The 18919-nt window shown below is 43.8% G+C and overlaps 1 protein-coding gene across 3 annotated transcripts; it reads right to left on the bottom strand.

Moving 5' to 3' along the window:
- Positions 1 to 12849: 12849 nt before the first annotated feature.
- On the bottom strand, positions 12850 to 18630 carry LOC109420058 (uncharacterized). 3 transcript variants are annotated; one of them, XM_062842811.1, is made up of 3 exons: positions 13304 to 18630; positions 13148 to 13227; positions 12850 to 13083 (listed from the first exon to the last, which is right to left on the bottom strand). In XM_062842811.1, the coding sequence occupies exon 1, from the start codon at positions 18607 to 18609 to the stop codon at positions 13486 to 13488; it is 5124 nt and encodes a 1707-aa protein (XP_062698795.1). In that variant the 5' UTR covers positions 18610 to 18630; the 3' UTR covers positions 12850 to 13083; positions 13148 to 13227; positions 13304 to 13485. The 3 variants fall into 3 exon arrangements, with proteins under 3 accessions (XP_062698795.1, XP_062698793.1, XP_062698794.1); XM_062842809.1 differs by having other exon boundaries at positions 13148 to 18630; XM_062842810.1 differs by having other exon boundaries at positions 12850 to 13227.
- Between the last annotated feature and the right edge of the window lie 289 nt (positions 18631 to 18919).

The raw sequence follows: 18919 nt of genomic DNA, 5'->3' as shown, positions 1-18919 counted from the left end.
GGTTTGTCACATGCGAGGAGGACAACAGTCCGGACAATCTAGTCCAGAGGATGTATTGGAATGAGTTCAACTGGAATGCCGTTTCAACGGCTATCACCCACATCGTCTTGGAGCTACAGAGGAGGTGGCGTGTCGCCTCAGAGAATGGCTACCGAATGGTTCGGAGTCGACTACGTAGGTCATAGTGGTGCCCTACGGTCAAAATCGATCCTTACAGCGATTAAAAGGCCGCAAAGAGAACATCCTGGTAGCGTTGCTGCCGTGGCGTTAGTCTATTGGGTTGGATCCGAGCCCGCGATTGGAAAGGGTTGTAGGGACTGAACCTTCAACAGATCAAGTCGCGTGGCATAGTATCAGTTCTTCGATGATTGCAGACAACCCGTCTACAGAAGACGAAGGAAGTGGTGAGGACTACTCGGGAAGTTGGCTAAGCGCCAGCATGCTACCTTCATCGAGCCTCCAAAGCGAGTCATCGATGTTCGTTGCTGCAGACTACGCAGCTAACCTTGAAGGTGCGATATGCACTATCCCCCTGATAAGCAATGCCTTCTTGGTGGTTGCAGAGAGACGAAGGGTTTGGCGACCATGGGAATGTTGTTTAGTGAATCGAGGATAGATTAGTGCTGGCTTTGATTTCTGGTGTAGAAAACGGCCTATAAATTAACCCTACACTACCTGGACCTTCCTGTTCAGGTATCTGTTGAGCTGATTCCCGCCCCCCATGGTTTAGAAGAAAAAAAAAACACTACTTCAGTCCATGTCTCGTAGTTTTTTGGGAGCCTGACGATACGATGGCACTGCACTGACAAGGAAAATGAGCTCATAACGACATGAGTTTTTACTGAACAAGGTGTAGAACGAATCCTACCTCCGAGAATGCCATTGTTGTCGGGGATTGATATGCTCGTGCCGGCCCGTCGTGAGTGGCTTTTGATGAAGTACAGTAGGGAAGTAGTAGCTATGTGGCCAGGGAGCATTCATGAATGACGCCCTCCTTTTGACACCTCCTCGCCATCGTAGCATATTTTCCCATACCAAATACATGGCTCGTTACACTTACAAAGCCCCCACCCCCTTCCCCTCTAAAATGCTATGCAATTAATGCATATCCCCAATGGAGCAGTGCATTGTTGTGGCACACGACACCAAAGCGTAGTATTCAGAGTGCATATGTTTGTTTTTGCAGCCCGCGGATCGTTATTGTGACAAATTAACGGTTCATTAGCAGCCGCGGCCGCGTACTCACAAGCTACACACGACACGCGGTACATAGAGTACAAGTGGCGCGTTCGAGTACCATTGTTTTTATCGCAATTATCGTACCGTTGCGGTGCATGACTGTGTAAATTGTTTTTCTTTTTTTTCTGCTTTTGTAAAACAAGTGACGCGTGCCCACTGATTGAGTGACGAATCGTTAATTGGCGGGATTTACTGGAATTTATGGAGGGGTTTTGGTCTGGGGGATTGGGGTACAACAGGCTAGACAACTGCTATCAGCTGAATAATGCTGAAACCATTGCATTAAAAATGAAAAACGTAAATATAAAAGAAAGCCAACTACAGGTATACCTCGATTTAGTGGACCCTCCAATATATAGACCCTCGATTTTATGTACTTCGATTTTATGTACATTTGTTTAAATGGTATTTTCTAAATATTCAATCAGTATATATCTTGCAGTTTGTATAATTATGACTTATATTGCTGGGGTTTTCAGTCTTTTGACAGGCGGAGCACTTCATATTATATTTTTGGTAGATATCTGCTGATTGAATTCCAAAATTTGTAGCAAATTCCATAAAAAGGTTCAAATTCCTCAACAAGTTGGATGTCACCAGGGTTCAGTTTGGTAGATCTTACTCCGTAACGCAACCCAAAAAGGCGCAACGCACGTTACGGGCTCCGTTAAAGATCGAGCATGTTTTGAATCCCCTCAACCATTCATCCCTCAGCACGGGTTGCCTGACACCTTGGATTGGGGTTCCCTGTTTGGTGGATTTTTACCCCCGGAACAGGGGGTCCGTAGTGCTATTCTAAGCCGACAATCACACGGGCATGAGAAACCCATAGACGAATTCTTAGAGGTACGCTCGGAGGAAATCCTGGAGGAATTTCTGATAAAATATATAGACGAATACCCGGCGGAATTTCTTATGAAATCTCTGTGTCAATTTCTGCAGGAATCTCTGCAAGAGTGTCTTCTAGCCTTTCTATAGCAATCCTCTGTAGAAGTCTGCAAAATCTGTAGAAAAATTTCTGAAATAATCCTCAGAGGATTTCCTAAGACTTTCTTAACAAATCCTTGGAGCAATTTCTGGAAGAGAAATGTCTTGAAGCAATATCTAAAGGAATGTGAATACATTTGAGGTTTTTCCGTAATAATCTCTTGTAGAATTCCTAAAGCAATCTTTGGAGCCAGTTCTTTAGAAAGCTTCTGAGAAAAAATTGAAGAAGTTTTAAGTTTCTGATTCTGATACATTAAGAATCAGAAACTCAAAACTTCTTCAAAATTTGAATCATATTCTAAACAACATTCATGTTTTTTTAAACTTCATGGTTTTCTAGATGAATGGTATAATCTATGCAAGATTTTTTGAACCCATACAACATTTTTGGAAGCTATCCATGCAAGCCCTTCTTAAGAAGTACTTGGAGAAGTTTCAAAATGACATTCTAAAATCTAAAGGAATCCCTAGGAGATTTTTTAAAAATAAATTCTGACTGATTTTTTTTCGGATTTCATGGATACATTTTTAAAGTATGAGCAGTTTTTAAAGATTGTTTCAGGAACTCTTTTATAAAATCCTTGGACGGATTTCAGCTAGAGTCCATGAAAGAATTACCGAAAAATCTGTGGAAGTTTTTTTTTCAATATAGTGTATAAATTGGTAAAAAAGTCTTTGGAGGAAAATCTGGAGATATTTTTGAAAAAGTTACTAGTCGAATTTATGATAAAAGCCATGGGAGATTTTCTGAAGGAACCCCCAGGGTAGAAAATTCCTGAATGGATCTCACATTTTTAAAGAGTCCCTGGAGGAATTTCTAGAGGAATCCCAGGAAGTTTTTCTGACAGAAATTCATATTAACCCTCTAATACCCAAATTTTTGATCTAAATATCATTTTTCGTCATCTAAAATCGATTTAAACATGTTTTGGAAGATGATTCTTCTTAAATCTCGATTTCGAGAATTTCAGTTTTTGATTTTTCTAATTTTTATTTTTGAACATCCCCATACTTTTATTTTTCTCCTGGAAGCCTATTTGGGGTACGGATTTTTTTTAGATAAAAACATTTCGAGATTTTATAATTATTGTTAAAATATTTAAATTTAATTTTTTTTAGAAAATTTTATTTTCCATGTAATTTTAGGGAAAATAATTTTAGTGTGTATTCGATTCCCTTAAACTATTAAACTAGGGTAGAATGATTTGGGAAAAAAAATGTTAATTGTAGCGATTCAATACAAAATAAACAATGACTTCTATAAGGTGACTAAAACATCCATTTTTCAATGATTTTTAAAAAATGTAAATATGCTTCAAAATACACCAAAAACCATTTTGAGATATACAAAACAGTCCTAAATATCAGCCAAAAATATAAAAAAAATGATTTTCCACGAAACAAAAATTGCAAAAATACTCAAACTATACCCCGTCTAAAGGCGGGGTTGGGTATTAGAGGGTTAAAAAAAAAACAACTCTCGAGAGCAATTTCTTAAGCAAACCCCGGAGAAAGTTTTGAAATAAAACCATGAGGGATCGTTTGAGAGAATGCTTAAATATAGAAAAGTCTCGAAGAAAAGGTAAATCTCTGAAGGATTTTCTAAAGAAATCCCTGGAAGAACTTCTACAAATAATCATACACAACTCTTACTGAAACTTCTGGAGAAATCACTAGTGGAATTTCGGTAGAAACTGCTGTAGGATTTTTTGGGGAAATCCTTGGAAGATTTTCCAAAGAAACCCCAGTTCACATTTTTGAAGGAACTTTTGAAACATTTTCTGAAGAATAGTTTATGAAGACATTGCTGAAATTTCTTTGAAGGAATCTCAGGAGAAATTTCTGAATAAATACCTGAAGATATTCCTCAAAGAAACTCTGAACGCATTTTTGTAAGAATTCCTAGAAAGTGGAGGAATTTCAAAAGTAAATCATGAAAGATGATTTGAAAGAATTCTATGAGAAATTTATAGAATAAAAATAATTTCTAAACAAATCTCTGAAGAAAATTTCCAAAAAAAATCAATGAAAGATTTTTTGAAAGATTCCGTAAGGGATTTTTTAGCCGAATACTCGGACAAGTTTCCGCAAACAAAAAAAAAACAGAAAGATGTTTTTGAAGAATTTTTGGAAGATTTTCCAAAGAAATCTCCAAAAGATTCTCCAAACGTTTTCCTAGAGAAATTTATAAATAAATAACTAGAGAAATTTCGGAGGCAATCCATGGGTGGATTTCTCAAAAAAAAAATTCTGAAATGATTTGTAAAAAAAGCAAAATTTGCTAAATTTCGTTGAATAATTCTTTGTGACTCTTCTGGAGGAACACATGGTAGATTTTCTTGAATATTCTGTAACATAATGATATGATGTGGGACGTTTTATTCGGAGACCGTCGTAATAGAGTTGATAATGCTGTTCACTGTTCTGTTCACTTAATTTTATTGAAAACCTCTGAATTGTAACAAAAGGCAACCGAGCAGACTACACTACTCATACAGAAAGACCGTTCGGCAAATATAGCACAACTAGTAACCACGCTCTGTCAAGTGCTTGTCAAGGATCTGTAAATTTTCGAACCCATTGAGGAATTTTCGATGGGATCCCTGGAGGAGTTTATGAGTCGATTCGTAAATAAATTCCAGGATAAATAAATCCTTAAACTCTCTGGAAAGGAATCCCTGGGTGAATTGTGTTTATCCATTGCTCAAAATATTGGCTTTCCAATCAACCATACATAGTTTTGAACAAACGATTTCGATCGTAACAAAATAGCGTGATAGAGGTTTATTCGTTACTTGGCGAAAATTACTAATATATGCCATAAACTCCGAGCCTTTTATCGAAAACTCATTTTTCATGCAGTTTGTATATGTTTTGGCACATTTTGGTGTAAAATTTAAATAAAAATAAAATAACTTTTTTTGCTTCGATTTTATGTAAAATTCGATTTTATAGACATTTCAAAAATTGAAATGTCCGCTAAATCGAGGTGTACCGTAAATGGAGATCCTGTGCATATCGTTTCATGATGAGTACATGATTTAACACCATTATAGCCCTGCCAATCGATATTTCGCATGTGTAAATCGTGTGGCAAGCTGATTCACTCACTGACTACACCAAACAGCCGTTCCTTCCTCTTCCGCTATTCGGCTCGGCTATTCGTAACGAATCTTTTCTTCTAAAATGCTAATTGTCGATCATCACATCCGTGATGTTCATCTGGCCAACGTGCCTCTTCTTGTGAACCAATATGCTTACCCATCTGAAAATCCACTGTTACACAAAGCTGTTAAGGATATCGAGAAAACATTCACTTATATTGTTCAAGTTTTTTCTTGATAGTTTTTATGATAGCATGCCGCACGGAGTCATGGTATACCTCGAATGATTACCAATTTGATTCACCAAGTGTTCAAAAACACATCCCTGCTCGTCATTACATCAAGCTGTGATTTAAACATTGAGTGTTTGCGGGTGCCCCTAAGGGGGAGTCTTAATCCCACTTTTGTGGAATCTCGTAGCAGCTACGGTATTGAGGCAATCCAATAACAGTGATTTCCTACTGATGGCTTTGCTGACGACTACCTAAAATTGTTAGTTGGTACATCCGATTCTTTTTTGAATTGTTTTCTACTATAAAACAGTACACTTTGTATCAGTTCACATGTTGTTTTGTACACCGCGAGACACCGTGAGTACTATCCGTATACGAAAAACCAAGTTAATATTTACCACCCTTTTCGAGCATTCTTATGTGAGCACAAACCCAAGATATTAAATTGCAATTTGCGTCTTCTTGCATTTTCTGTTCTGGTAAACCAAATTACCTTTCTACTGACTGAAAGAATTGTCATTGTATGAATTGCTTTTTCACCTAGATTAAGATTTAAAATACAAAGACTAGCACTCTGCATCTAGATGACTTCCATTCATTCTTTGATTCCTCAAATGTTAAATAGGGGAGAGCTCATTGTACAAAAACTAGTACAAATATAGTTCCACCAAAACCATACGAATTAAACCTGATTACATTTGCCTTCAATTGGATGAACCTAGTTCCCCAACTGAACCGTACCACCAACGTCGTCGGTGGCTCGCTTCAGTAATTTTTCATCAAATTCACATTACGTTCGGTATCGTGATTGTAATAAAGTTTTACTACCGCCATATATATTACCTACGACAGTCCGGTAAGTTGAGCTCGAATCGAGATATTTTCTTGTTGGGAAAAATGAAGACCACACAAACAGAGCATCAACTTCATGGCCACATCGGACAAGACTGCACTGCAGCAGCTAACCTCAGTCGTCCCGGGATTCAGGAGGAAAATGACAGCAATGCACTCTCCTCATAACTCGCATCATAAAAAGTAATATTTTTGTTTGGTCCTCCGACGTTACCCCGGCAAGGAATAGGCAAAAGTTGCGCTCCGCTCCAGAATGAAATTTGTCCAACCCCTTGCACGTAACTAGATTAAATCTCGAACGCGAACGAACAAGCGCCAGGTGGTGGAGATCCGCACATATTAGTCCTGTTCAACGACGTAGGTTGAACTTGCTCGAAGTTGCTGCATCCTGCTCTTACCCATTTGTCAACAAACGGGAAAGAGCGGGATGGAGCAAGTTCGAGCAAGTTCAACCTACGTCGTTGAACAGGACTATTGTCTGCTGGTGAACTGTTTCGTTTATCAGCAGGGATGCCAGCTAGTTTATATACGAAAACTGTCTATTTCAATTGAAATAACGAAAATTAAGTTTTTGTAATTAAGTTGTAAAAAGTTTCACTTTTCAATTGCCTGAAGTGTGCTGGCCTACTTTTCAGCAGTGATGCTAGTGTGCCGAGAAGTACTACTTTTCGGCACTCTTAGTAGTGCTTGAAAATCGTTATTTTGCAACTTGTTGCATGAATAACTATTTCAGTTCTATATTCTAATTGTTACTGGTATAGTACTTCCACATACGCAACAAACTCTTGTGCAACTGTGCTTTGTTAAAAATGAAATATTTTTTCTCATCTAGTTTTATAAGAGCTTTTAATGATTAGTTTTGAGAATTTTTGAATTTCATTGCTTCTGAACCTTCCTCTCTGTGTTTAAAAGCGTGTGTAAATACTGTTGATGTTGCGAAGCGGACCTGGTGTGATGGTTAAAGCACGCGACTATCACGCCGAGGACCTGGGATCGAGTCCCACTCCCGACAAAACTCCCAAAAGCCTGTATGGATGCACACGCAAAGCTCGGCTCCCCTCCCCCCATACCGTTACGTGATTTGTATACGATGTCTTTCCACTCTCAACTCGAACACTCAGCGAACGAAGAGAACTTCTTACTATCAGTCAGCTGGTTGAGCCAAGTTTAACTCGCTAATACTCAAGGTGTCTCTCGATTCAAATATTCGAATAAATATGTTATCAATAGCCAAGTTCAAAAAAAAAAAACAATGACTGTTCAGTCCGCAAGGCGCACTGAATGATGAATTTACGACACCGATGTCCATTGTACCCCCACTTCCCTGTCGTATGTCCGTTGTGCCCCACTTTCCCCCGAACGACTGTGAGTGCACGTCGTGGAACTTTCGAGATGACACCCATCAACCCGGCTGGCAAGCGAGCGAAACAGCGAAAGCGTACGACGGCGACCGCGACGACGAGAGAGCGCGTGTACCGAGAGAGATCTCACGATGAGTGTGAGTGACCCTATCGCCGAACCAAGGCAACATATTGAGAGAGAGAGCGACCGCGCGCGGCATGCGTGGCCCAAACTATCATCGAACCGTCATCGCCATCATCAGCAAGCGGTGCGCCTAGAAACTTCCACGTGCTTCTAGAGCGCATCGGGGGCAGTATAAATATGAGTGCATTGCACAGCTTCAAGGAACAGTTGAATTCGAACCGGCTAACGTTCGCTATTCATAGTAGACTTAAGTTAAGAGTAGAAATACATTAGTTATTCAGAAATACTTTTCCTGAGTTTACTATCACCCTTTCCCATCCACTTGGATTTGGGTGTTGGAACTTCAGCCGGAGTTTCATCCACTTAGAGTTGAGGTGCTGGCAGTCAACCGAGGCTGCTCCAGTCCACCAGTTCCACCGAGGTGAAGTCACAGGGACTTCACAGCCTGCGGGCATCCCTGGGAAGGAGTTCCCCACCGCTCCTGCTCCCAACTGGCTCCGTCTCTGCGGGGACGTGAGCATATCCACCTGCGAGGTGAAGTCATTGGGACTTCACAGCCTGAGGGCATTCCGGGAAGGAGTTCCCAACACTCCTGCTCCCACCTGGCTCCGTCTCTGCGGGGACGTGAGCACATCCGGTGAGGCCAAACCGGCCAATAGCCAGCCACATCCCAAAACCCCAATACAGTCCACTGCGGTAAGTATCCAACAATTTTTGGTCCTTCGAGCCGGATCCATGATCCGGTAGTGCGTACAAGCGTTCCGTGTGGCTTCAACAACACGGTAGTGTGTAATCCAAGAAGCGTTCCGCGTGGCTTCGACAACGCGGCAGAGTGTAGCTACAGAAGCGTGCACATGGCTGCAACAGCGTGCAGTGTAGTGAAGAAGCGTTCGCGTAGCTCAATAACGCGAAAGTGTGATCTTAGAAGCGTTCACGCGGCTTCGACAGCGTGAAGTGAAAGCGTCAGCGTGGCTTCAACAACGCTGCTTTTCGAATCGTGGTCGTGGCTTGAGTGGTTCCACCGTCATGTGCAGTGCTGTATCCGTCGTAGCGGATCCCGTGTGTGATTCCATCCCTCCGTTGCGACACACACGTCGGTACCTGTGAACCAGTACCATACCTAGTGAAAAGTGTAACAGTAGTGCGCGAATTTCCGAACTGATTCCACCGTCACGTAGTGTGTTGATCCGTCGTTCGGAACCTATGTGTTTCTATTCCTCCGTTACGACAAACGTGTCGGTATCTGTGGACCTGATCAGTGAAAGGTAGTGTGTAACATTCCGTCAGAGATTCCACCGTCGCGAAGAGTGTTTTCTATTCGTCGCTTCGGAACCCTCGAAAGAGATTCCATCCCTCCGTTGCGACAGACGCGTCGGTAGCTGTGGAACTATACCGTTATCCGGGAAAAGCGTAACAAACCGTCCACGTGGCTTGAACAGCGTGGAGTGGTTCCGGTAATACCATCCGTTGCGGCAAACGCGTCGGTTGCCTGAGTGTATCCGTGAATAGATTGTGATTCTAGAAGCGTCCACGTGGCTTTGACAACGTGGAGTAATTCCGCCGTCGCGTAGAGCTTCGTAACCGTCGCTTCAGAACCCGAGTGCGTGATTCATTCCATACGTTGCGACAAACGCGTCGGTAATTCGTCGTTTTAGTGCGTTGATCCGTCGCATCGGAACTCGTGTGTGCTATATCCCATCCGTTGCGACAACGTGTCGATCACCTGTGAAGAATAGTTTCGCCGGCGCGTAGAGTGTAATTTCCGTCGCTTCGGGCCTTGTAGTGTGTTGCCGTCCTACCGCTGCGACAATCGCGTCTGCAACAGTGAAAGAAGAAATCCGTAATCGCGAGAAGTGTGAAGAGTGCATCGACACCTACAACGTGACCTCGTGAAGTGCTGTGAAGAACAAGTCCATCGAGGAGTTCCAAGATGTTTCCGAAACGTACTCCAGTGAAGAAGGTCTCAGACACCATTGAGAACGACGAAGTGCTTGGGGCGCTATTCCACAACCGTGGAATGGCTCAGCGAAATGTAGACAGAATCCGGACCAACCTCAAGCAAGCCGAAGCAGATAACGTTCAGCTAACCCCAGCTAAAGTGAAGGTGTTTCAACGAAGTGTCCAGCATTCCTATGACGACTTCACCAGGCTCCACTATCAGATCATCGCACTGTCCTCGCCAACTCAGCGCGAGGAGCAAGACGAGTACTACTTCAGGTTCTTGGAACTTTACGAAGAAGTCTCTATCCTACTTGAGAGTTGGATGGAGAAGTTCGCACCAATACCACATGTGCAGCCATCGCCTACCATGAATCAGCAGCCAGTGATCATCCAATCTCCGCTCCCGCGCGCTCTACCTACACTCGAAGTACGGTATGAGCATTCTGATGAGTTCGAGGATGTGGTCGACATGATCAGCGAACGAGACCACATAAACCTTTGCCAGCGAGAGAAAGCTTCGACAGGGGACACCGTCGGTCTGATTGAAGCCAAAACAATCACCTATGGCAACTACGTACGAGCCTGCAACCAACTCAACGAGCACAGTACCATCAACCGAGGTCTGTCTCTGAACGACAAGAACAGAATGCCGTGTGAGTCGACGATCATGGAAGAAGAGCTACCCTTGTCCAACGAGGATGTCAATTTCCCGAAAGAGCGCATGTCTGAGCTGAAGACATGCCAGTCATCCAGCGAGAATATTCAACCCAAGCATCGAGTGCATCCAGTGCCAAATCTAACCGTCAGCCACAGGATTGAGACGACACAACCACCAGAGGATAGCAGTGAAATGAACAATCCCGAGAATCAACCAAGCCAAGTGCCTGATCCAGCGCCAGTTGCAGCTCCGAGTCCAGTTCCAACGTGTACACCAAGTCAAGCTTCAATCCTAGTTCCAGCGTGCACTCCAGTTGATGTTCCAATCCTAAATCCACTGTCTCAGTCAACAAGCGATGATGCGTCCACCAATGACGCTCATTCTCGTATTCAAGCGAGGTCGACGATCCGAGTGTTCCAATTCCCCGATGTCATCGACGTTTTGGATCAGACTCTGCAGCCGCACCCTTTTCGAGACCATTTTGCTTGCGGTTCGCAGGTGAGTATTCCGTTTACCGGTATTGGTAGTGCTACATCCACCGTGATTCAATCATGTACTGTCCCAGTTCGCTCCAGAAGTAATAACTTCGAGTGCTGCCTAGTTTTGCCCATACCAACTGGACTTTCCTCCACTGTTGTCGATTCATCGAAAATTTCGTTAGGTTCCCATCTCGGTTACATGAAGTTGTCTGACCCCTTGCTACGTGATTCCCATTATGAAGAAACCTACCGAGAGAGTCAGGATAGTGAATTGGACTTGCTATTGCGTCCCGTGTTCATGAAATCAATTGTCAACCCATGCAAGTATCTAGAAATCAAACATGCCACTGTTAATCTAGTTCCTACCACAACTATGGAAAAGTGTGATCAGTATTCCCTGTCCACCAACCCTCGTATTGAACCCGTTGTTTGTGTTGATCTCTTACCATTGAGAGACAGTGTCGATCAGCTGCCAGAATTCCGATCTTCAGACGCGCCAACTTGGACAAATTATTGGGGGGGCAAAGCCTGTTTTTCCTGATATTTTGTATGGGAATGTTGAAAAATCGTCAAATATTGGGGGGGGGCAAACCTATGCTTGCCCCCCCTAAGTTGGCGCCTATGCCGATCTTTGTCCAACGATCTATCTGTGCTAGGAGTGTATCATCATACCCTCTTTGAATATGCGATTCCTCGAAGTGAAATCCCCGACAAACCCATGAAAATTGACATGTGTCGGAATACCCCGACTTCCCTCTATTCAGAGTCCCGAGAAGCGAATGTCATAGACTGTCCTAATCCTAAGATGAAACCAGCTATGTACAACCTCAAAGCGAAAGAGTGTAAAGAATTCGCCATTCTGTCAAACTGTGAACCTTTTCTCACAAGAATGGCTGTCGATGCCCTGCGAAGGTTGTGCGATTCATGTAAGAAGAAAAGATGCAAAGTCCCTGTTCATAGAAAGGTTATGTATAAGATTTTAGGTATCAATCAAGAACTTTCCCCCCAGATCGAAAACGTCGAGATGTGCGAAAGATATCGTCCAGGAAGAAGCTTGAATTTTTTTATCGTTAATGTCTAGCCCCTAGTGACAAACATAGGTCTTTACTCTGAGTTTAGTTAAGAGTTTTTATGTTGATTTTATTTTGCCGAATTCCGAAGATTTCCACTGAGGTCTATTGTTTGTTTGCCTTTTTATTGTTGATTTACGATTTCCAAATCGTTTAACCATAACATCCAAATCATTGTCCAGAATATCTCCTTGAACAACTGTAAACTAGGCTATGCAATCTCAGCGTGCTCCAGAGCGAACAAGTTTAAACGTACACAGTGTAGCACCATTACCAATACTTGAGTTTTGTTTACTCTTATCCAAACGTTGCGGTGACTACACTTGCCGGCGGGAGAATGTTCAGTCCGCAAGGCGCACTGAATGATGAATTTACGACACCGATGTCCATTGTACCCCCACTTCCCTGTCGTATGTCCGTTGTGCCCCACTTTCCCCCGAACGACTGTGAGTGCACGCCGTGGAACTTTCGAGATGACACCCATCAACCCGGCTGGCAAGCGAGCGAAACAGCGAAAGCGTACGACGACGACCGCGACGACGAGAGAGCGCGTGTACCGAGAGAGATCTCACGATGAGTGTGAGTGACCCTATCGCCGAACCGAGGCAACATATTGAGAGAGAGAGCGACCGCGCGCGGCATGCGTGGCCCAAACTATCATCGAACCGTCATCGCCATCATCAGCAAGCGGTGCGCCTAGAAACTTCCACGTGCTTCTAGAGCGCATCGGGGGCAGTATAAATATGAGTGCATTGCACAGTTTCAAGGAACAGTTGAATTCGAACCGGCTAACGTTCGCTGTTGCAACAAACAACAAAATAACGTAGAGACTTTTCCGAATTGACAACCTTTATTTTGACCTTATTTACTCTTGGGTACAGGGTAGGTTAAAAATTTCCTAGCGGGTGATTTGAAATTCATTTTAGTAACCCGAATGATATTTATAGGTGTGTTTCAATTTAGGCTACTTACGTTTAATGTCTCTAGGGTGTTTCAACAGTGTGTTTAGTAATAAGTTCAATTCGTACGTGAATGCTGTAATAGTACATAGGATAGAATTAAGTTCACAATATCAGCATGAAAGCATCCCAATATTTACCTGTTTGTTCGTTGAGTGTTTTAGCATTAAGTTTAGTCAAATTATAAGTTTTAGGTGTAGCTTTGTAACTATTATAGTATCTAGAGAGGAAATAAGAATTCAATTCACTTTAATCCATAAATTTTAAGAAATTTCAATTATGAACCACAATCTCACCCTCTTATCGCTTTCAATTTTGCTTAGTAATTATATCTGACACGTGTTATACAATAGGATAGATTTTCTTCATTGTCGTGAGCACTGACAGTTCGGTAGTGACAGTACCGTCCCCACACTGGAAGTTGTTGGAGTCGGTTCGTTGCACCAGGGGTGCGACAATCCCCCCCAGTACGTCGTGATCATGGATCCGACTTACTTACGGTTGAACCGACGACATCGATCAGTGCTAAGTTAGCTGCCGATCTTTCGAATATACCATTCGCAGTCTGCACTGATGCTCGTCGAACTTGTCCGTCCTTAGACATGGAAACTTCAATGATGCGTCCCTTTGGCCAGGAGTTCCTTGGTAGTCTTTCGTCTACCACTACGACGATATCTCCTATCTCCAATGGTTTTGCCGGTTGAAACCACTTGGTTCTCTTGGTCAAGGTCGGAAGGTATTCGGCCACCCAGCGCCTCCAAAACTGGTCAGCGCACGCTAGAGACATCTTCCAAGAGTTCGTAACTACGGTTGCGGAATCGTTAAACGCGATCGGGGCTTTAGAACCACTGGAAGATCCAATGAGGAAGTGGTTTGGGGTTAGCGGTGAGGCTTCTTCGTTTTCAAGCGGTATTTCTGTCAGCGGTCTGCAGTTAATGACGAATTCGATCTCGGTGAGCATATTGCGGAGTAATTCATCGCTAGGAGTGCGATTTGGTTTCACATGGTTAAAGCTTTTCTTAACTGACTGAATAAGCCTTTCCCAGCATCCTCCAAAGTGCGGCGTAGCAGGTGGGTTGAAGGACCATTTGGTATCTACACTCACAAAACTTTCGATCAATTTATTCTGGTCCATTTTTTGTAGTGCGTCTTTTAACTCCCTGCTTGCCCCTATGAAGTTGGTTCCACGGTCACTGATTATTTCCAATGGCATACCTCTTCGAGCAACAAAGTTTCGTATGGCTAGAATACAGGATTCTGTAGATAAAGAGTGTGCAACCTCTATGTGTACTGCTCTTACGGTCATACACGTTATGAGTACACCCCAACGTTTTTCAACTCGTCGGCCCATCATAACCTGGAATGGCCCGAAATAGTCGATCCCTACAAAAGAGAACGGTCTGACGAATGGTTTCAAGCGCATAGGTGGTAGGTCTCCCATCATCGGTTGCTGCGGTGTCGCATTTCGAACCTTGCAGAGTTGACAACGGCTTCGGACGTTTCGATAGACGGATCTAAGGCTTGGAATGTAGTATTTTTGGCGCACTTCGTTGAGAACAGTTTGATGATTCTGGTGATAATGACGTTGATGGACGTCTAGAACGATGAGATCAGTGACGTGATGTCGTTTTGGCAGCAGAATGGGATGTTTCATTTCTTCACTCGCATATTCGCATGCACCGATGCGGCCTTTCATGCGCAAAACACCGTCGTCATCAATGTATGGGCTAAGCCTATACAAAGAGCTGTGCTTCAATAGTTTTCTCTTACTTCTCCATGGTTCCGGATCGGCATTTTGAAGTATGTGAACTTCTTCAGCAAAACTTTCGGATTGTACCTTTCGGAATATATATTTCTCAGCTTGCTTCAATTCATCTCGAATCAGCGGGCCAGTTAGACGCCTTTCTCCGGTCAATTTTCGACGTATGTTCGACGGAAACCGTTTAACGAAAGCTATGTGTCGCACCAGACGCCCCCACCTGGAGAAATTGTGCATGTTGATCACCGATTCCTCTACTGCGTGGTGCTGGATGTAGGCACGTAATTCCAGTTCAGTTGATCCTAAAGATTTTGGGGTGATAGGCCATTTGGGTTTTGGCTCCCAAAGAAAAGGCGGACCCTTGAACCAACGACCCCTTGATGACAGATTGGGCAGACTTTTCCATTTCGTAGCATCATCTGCGACGTTCATTTTTGATGCTATCCAGTGCCATTCGGACACTTCCGAAAGCTCCAGTATTTCTCCGACTCGGCATCCAACGAACTGGCTGTATCTGCGATGATCCGAGTTCAGCCAACAAATCACGTCACGAGAATCAGACCAGAAGAATTTACTGGAAGGCTTTAGTTTTAGCGTAGCTTGTATGCTGTTTGCAAACCGAGCTCCTAGAACAGCAGCCTGTAACTCGAGACGAGGGATTGAGACAAACCGTAGCGGAGCAACACGAGTCTTCGATCCGATTAGTGCACATTCTATTATTCCGTGTTCTTCAAAGCGCAAGTATGCTACGGCCGCATAACCATTCTCGGACGCATCTACGAAGACATGAAGTTGAATGTCATTCGCCTCTGATGTTGTAGTCTGAGATCTGTAGCATCTAGGAATCCGCACTGCTTCAATCCTGGGTAGAACTTTTATCCATAATTGCCACTTTTCCATCTGCTTTTGAGCTATTGGTTCATCCCAGGCTACACCAGAGCGCCAAATTTCCTGAAGCAAGGTCTTCAAGAACATCAAGAAATTTCCGATAAGGCCCAGTGGATCATAGACGGTCATTAATGTACTAAGCACTTCCCTTTTGGTAGGAGTTCGATGTCCCAGAAGTAATTTGGAGTCCTGTCTAGCCGGAATCTTGAATGTCATCTCATCCGTGGTAGTACACCACCACAGCCCTAACACCTTATCAGAAGCGTGCTTGGTTATAGTGTTTAGACTCTTCTCACTAACGTTTCCTGCGCCCATGGCATCCAAAACAGCTTGTGAATTGGATAACCAATTGTGGATTTGGAATCCAGCTTGTCCATGGATGTACTCAACTTGTCTCGCCAATTCTTCTGCTTCGACTTCTAGTTCCACACTAGTGAGCATGTCATCTACGTAGTGTTCATCTACAACTGCTTCAACTGCTCTAGGAAATTGACTTGCAAAGCGTTGTGCATTACGGTTTTTGACGAATTGAGCACAACTCGGAGAACATGTTGCGCCGAAAATCATTACGGTCATGGTATACACTTCAGGTTCCCGGGATGTGTCACAGCTTCTCCAAAGAAACTTCTGGGAATGTTGATCCGTTGGTTTTATGATCACTTGGTGAAACATTTCGACTATGTCTGCAGCAACAGCAATTTTGAACTCCCTGAATTTCCACAGTATTGCTACGATTGACGAGACTAGATCTGGTCCCTTGAACAAGACGGAATTTAACGAAACCCCATTGACCTTTGCTGCGGCATCCCATACTATACGCAGCTTATCGGGCTTGTTTGGGTTCTTGACGGGAAATATTGGAAGGTACCATGAGCGCGGATGAGCGTCGTCGATCTCCGATGGCAACATTTTTCTAACGTACCCCTTTCCCTCATATTCCTTCAGTTTGTCATTCAAAGCTTTGAACAACGCTGGATCCTTTTCCAATTTTCTCTCCAAACACAACAACCTCTTCGTTGCCATTTGTCTGCTTTGAGGTAACTTGATTTCACTGTATTTCCATAAGAGTCCTGTTTCGTACCGAGTCCCGTTGCACCTCGTTTGTGACTCCAGTAACTGAACTGCCCGCTCGTCATCTTTAGACATAATTTGCTTCTCTGGCCGTTTTACGCCTAGGTTCTCGAGAGTGAAATACTCTTTAACCGATTTGTGTAGATCAGCATCACTTTCCTCGCTGCAGGAACATATATGATAACTATGATGAGCAGTATAAGTTTGATTCGGCTCTGCGGGAATCTGGGAACAGGGTCCGTATACAACCCAGCCAAGACGTGTTCGACTAGCTATCGGCTCGCTACTTGACCCTTCGCGGCTGTTTAAGGCGTACCCAAGGCGACAATTGTCTACTCCAAGTAGTATTCTAGGGGACACGTTGTGATACGACGCAATAGGAAGCCCCTCAAGGTGCTTGTACTTTTCTGCTAACGTATCCATCTCAACCGTTTGCTTTGGTAAAGCGAGACGACGAACTGTGTGAACTTTCTGGAGTTCGTAACGTTTGTTCCTGTTTGCAATCCCTGATATCTCTATAGACAGTTTTACTGACTCATTTTCCTCTCGATGCTGATCGGCTGTCCAGCTAAGGCATAGCGGAGTTGGTTTGCCCTCTAGCTTCAGCTCCTGCAGAAGGCTGTGCTCCATGAACGTCGCGGAAGAACCATCATCCATAAAAGCATAAGTTTCGACAGATACACCATGACCATGAAGTACCACTGGAACATACCGAAACAGATTTTTTTCGTCCAGGCTAACGTGAGTGTTGCAACTCTGAGCAGAGGAGACGTTCACGTTGTCAATTTCTTGAGTCGTTTGCGACTGTCCGTGTCCATATCGCAGATCGTCGTGCAACATTTCGTGGTGCATATATGTGCACCCATTTCTACCACACGGACTCTTCACATCACACGCTCCGAAGTGTTTTTTGAGGCATTTGCGGCAAAGTCTGTGCTGCTTCAGGGCCACCCACCTATCACCGACTCCAAGTTGCTGGAACTTCTCACAGTCGACTACGCTGCGGCAGTTTCCATGACATATGAGGCAGTCCTTACTAAAGGTCTTGTAGGTTGGTTTCGATGTGCCATTCTTCTCCAGATCAGAATCAAAATGCACGTTCAGGTCTTCCCTTCGAACCGTACGCTTCTCCGTCTTTGATGGGTTGGATGTTACACTCGATGGAATAGTTACCGCACACGCTGCTTCCACTAACATTTCCAACCAGTCCGAAAAATTCGACAACGTAGCAGATGGAAGAGTCTGCCGGTGTAGCGCCCAGTTGAGTTTTATCGTTGACGGTAGGCGATCAACCAGCTCTTGTAATAGAGCCACGTTATATAGTTGTTCGTCGAGACCGCAGGCTTTAATCGTAGCACACATATTCTGTACAGCTATGCCGAAGTCGATAAGCGTTGACAGTTTCTCCGTCCTTGGTGAAGGCATGTTTCGAATTTTGTACACTAGTGAGTGGATTATGACCTCCGGTCGTCCAAACAAAGTCCGTAATGTTTGAAGGACACCCGGTAATCCAACAGGATATAGCAAGCGGCTGCGAACGGCTTCCATAGCTTTTCCCTTAAGACTGCGCTGCAATCGAAGTAAGTTTTCTTCGTCGCTGTACCCACACATTCTAGTTGTGTTCTCGTAAGTTGCTATAAAGAGTGGCCATTCCTCCGGGGCACCCGAGAATATAGGAAGCTCCTTTGCTACGGCCTGCCGCGCTGCTAACTGGCTCCTACTTAACTCAAACGATGGCTGCGACAGATGAAAGGGATCCACACTTGGGTAGAACTCCTGGGCATCTGGATCCACTCCTACAGCGTCTTCTTCATCTTGCTCTACGTCGTCACCTGCATCGCCGATCAACTGCATGACTTTCAAGCGCTCCTCTAAGTGTTTCATTTCAAGAGCCTGCTTCTTAGCGAGACACTTAGAGGAGCGCTTGAAAGTCATGCAGTTGATCGGCGATGCAGGTGCGACATTCGCTATCCATAGTAGACTTAAGTTAAGAGTAGAAATACATTAGTTATTCAGAAATACTTTTCCTGAGTTTACTATCACCCTTTCCCATCCACTTGGATTTGGGTGTTGGAACTTCAGCCGGAGTTTCATCCACTTAGAGTTGAGGTGCTGGCAGTCAACCGAGGCTGCTCCAGTCCACCAGTTCCACCGAGGTGAAGTCACAGGGACTTCACAGCCTGCGGGCATCCCT

This window comes from Aedes albopictus, chromosome 3, assembly GCF_035046485.1.
Source record: "Aedes albopictus strain Foshan chromosome 3, AalbF5, whole genome shotgun sequence".
Classification (NCBI taxonomy): domain Eukaryota; kingdom Metazoa; phylum Arthropoda; class Insecta; order Diptera; family Culicidae; genus Aedes; species Aedes albopictus.
This window is presented reverse-complemented; position numbering and strand designations above follow the sequence as displayed.

Bases quoted from the DNA above. Each gene is read 5' to 3' on its own strand.
- LOC109420058 (XM_062842809.1), bottom strand. From the start codon at position 18,609: ATGAAACACTTAGAGGAGCGCTTGAAAGTCATGCAGTTGATCGGCGAT.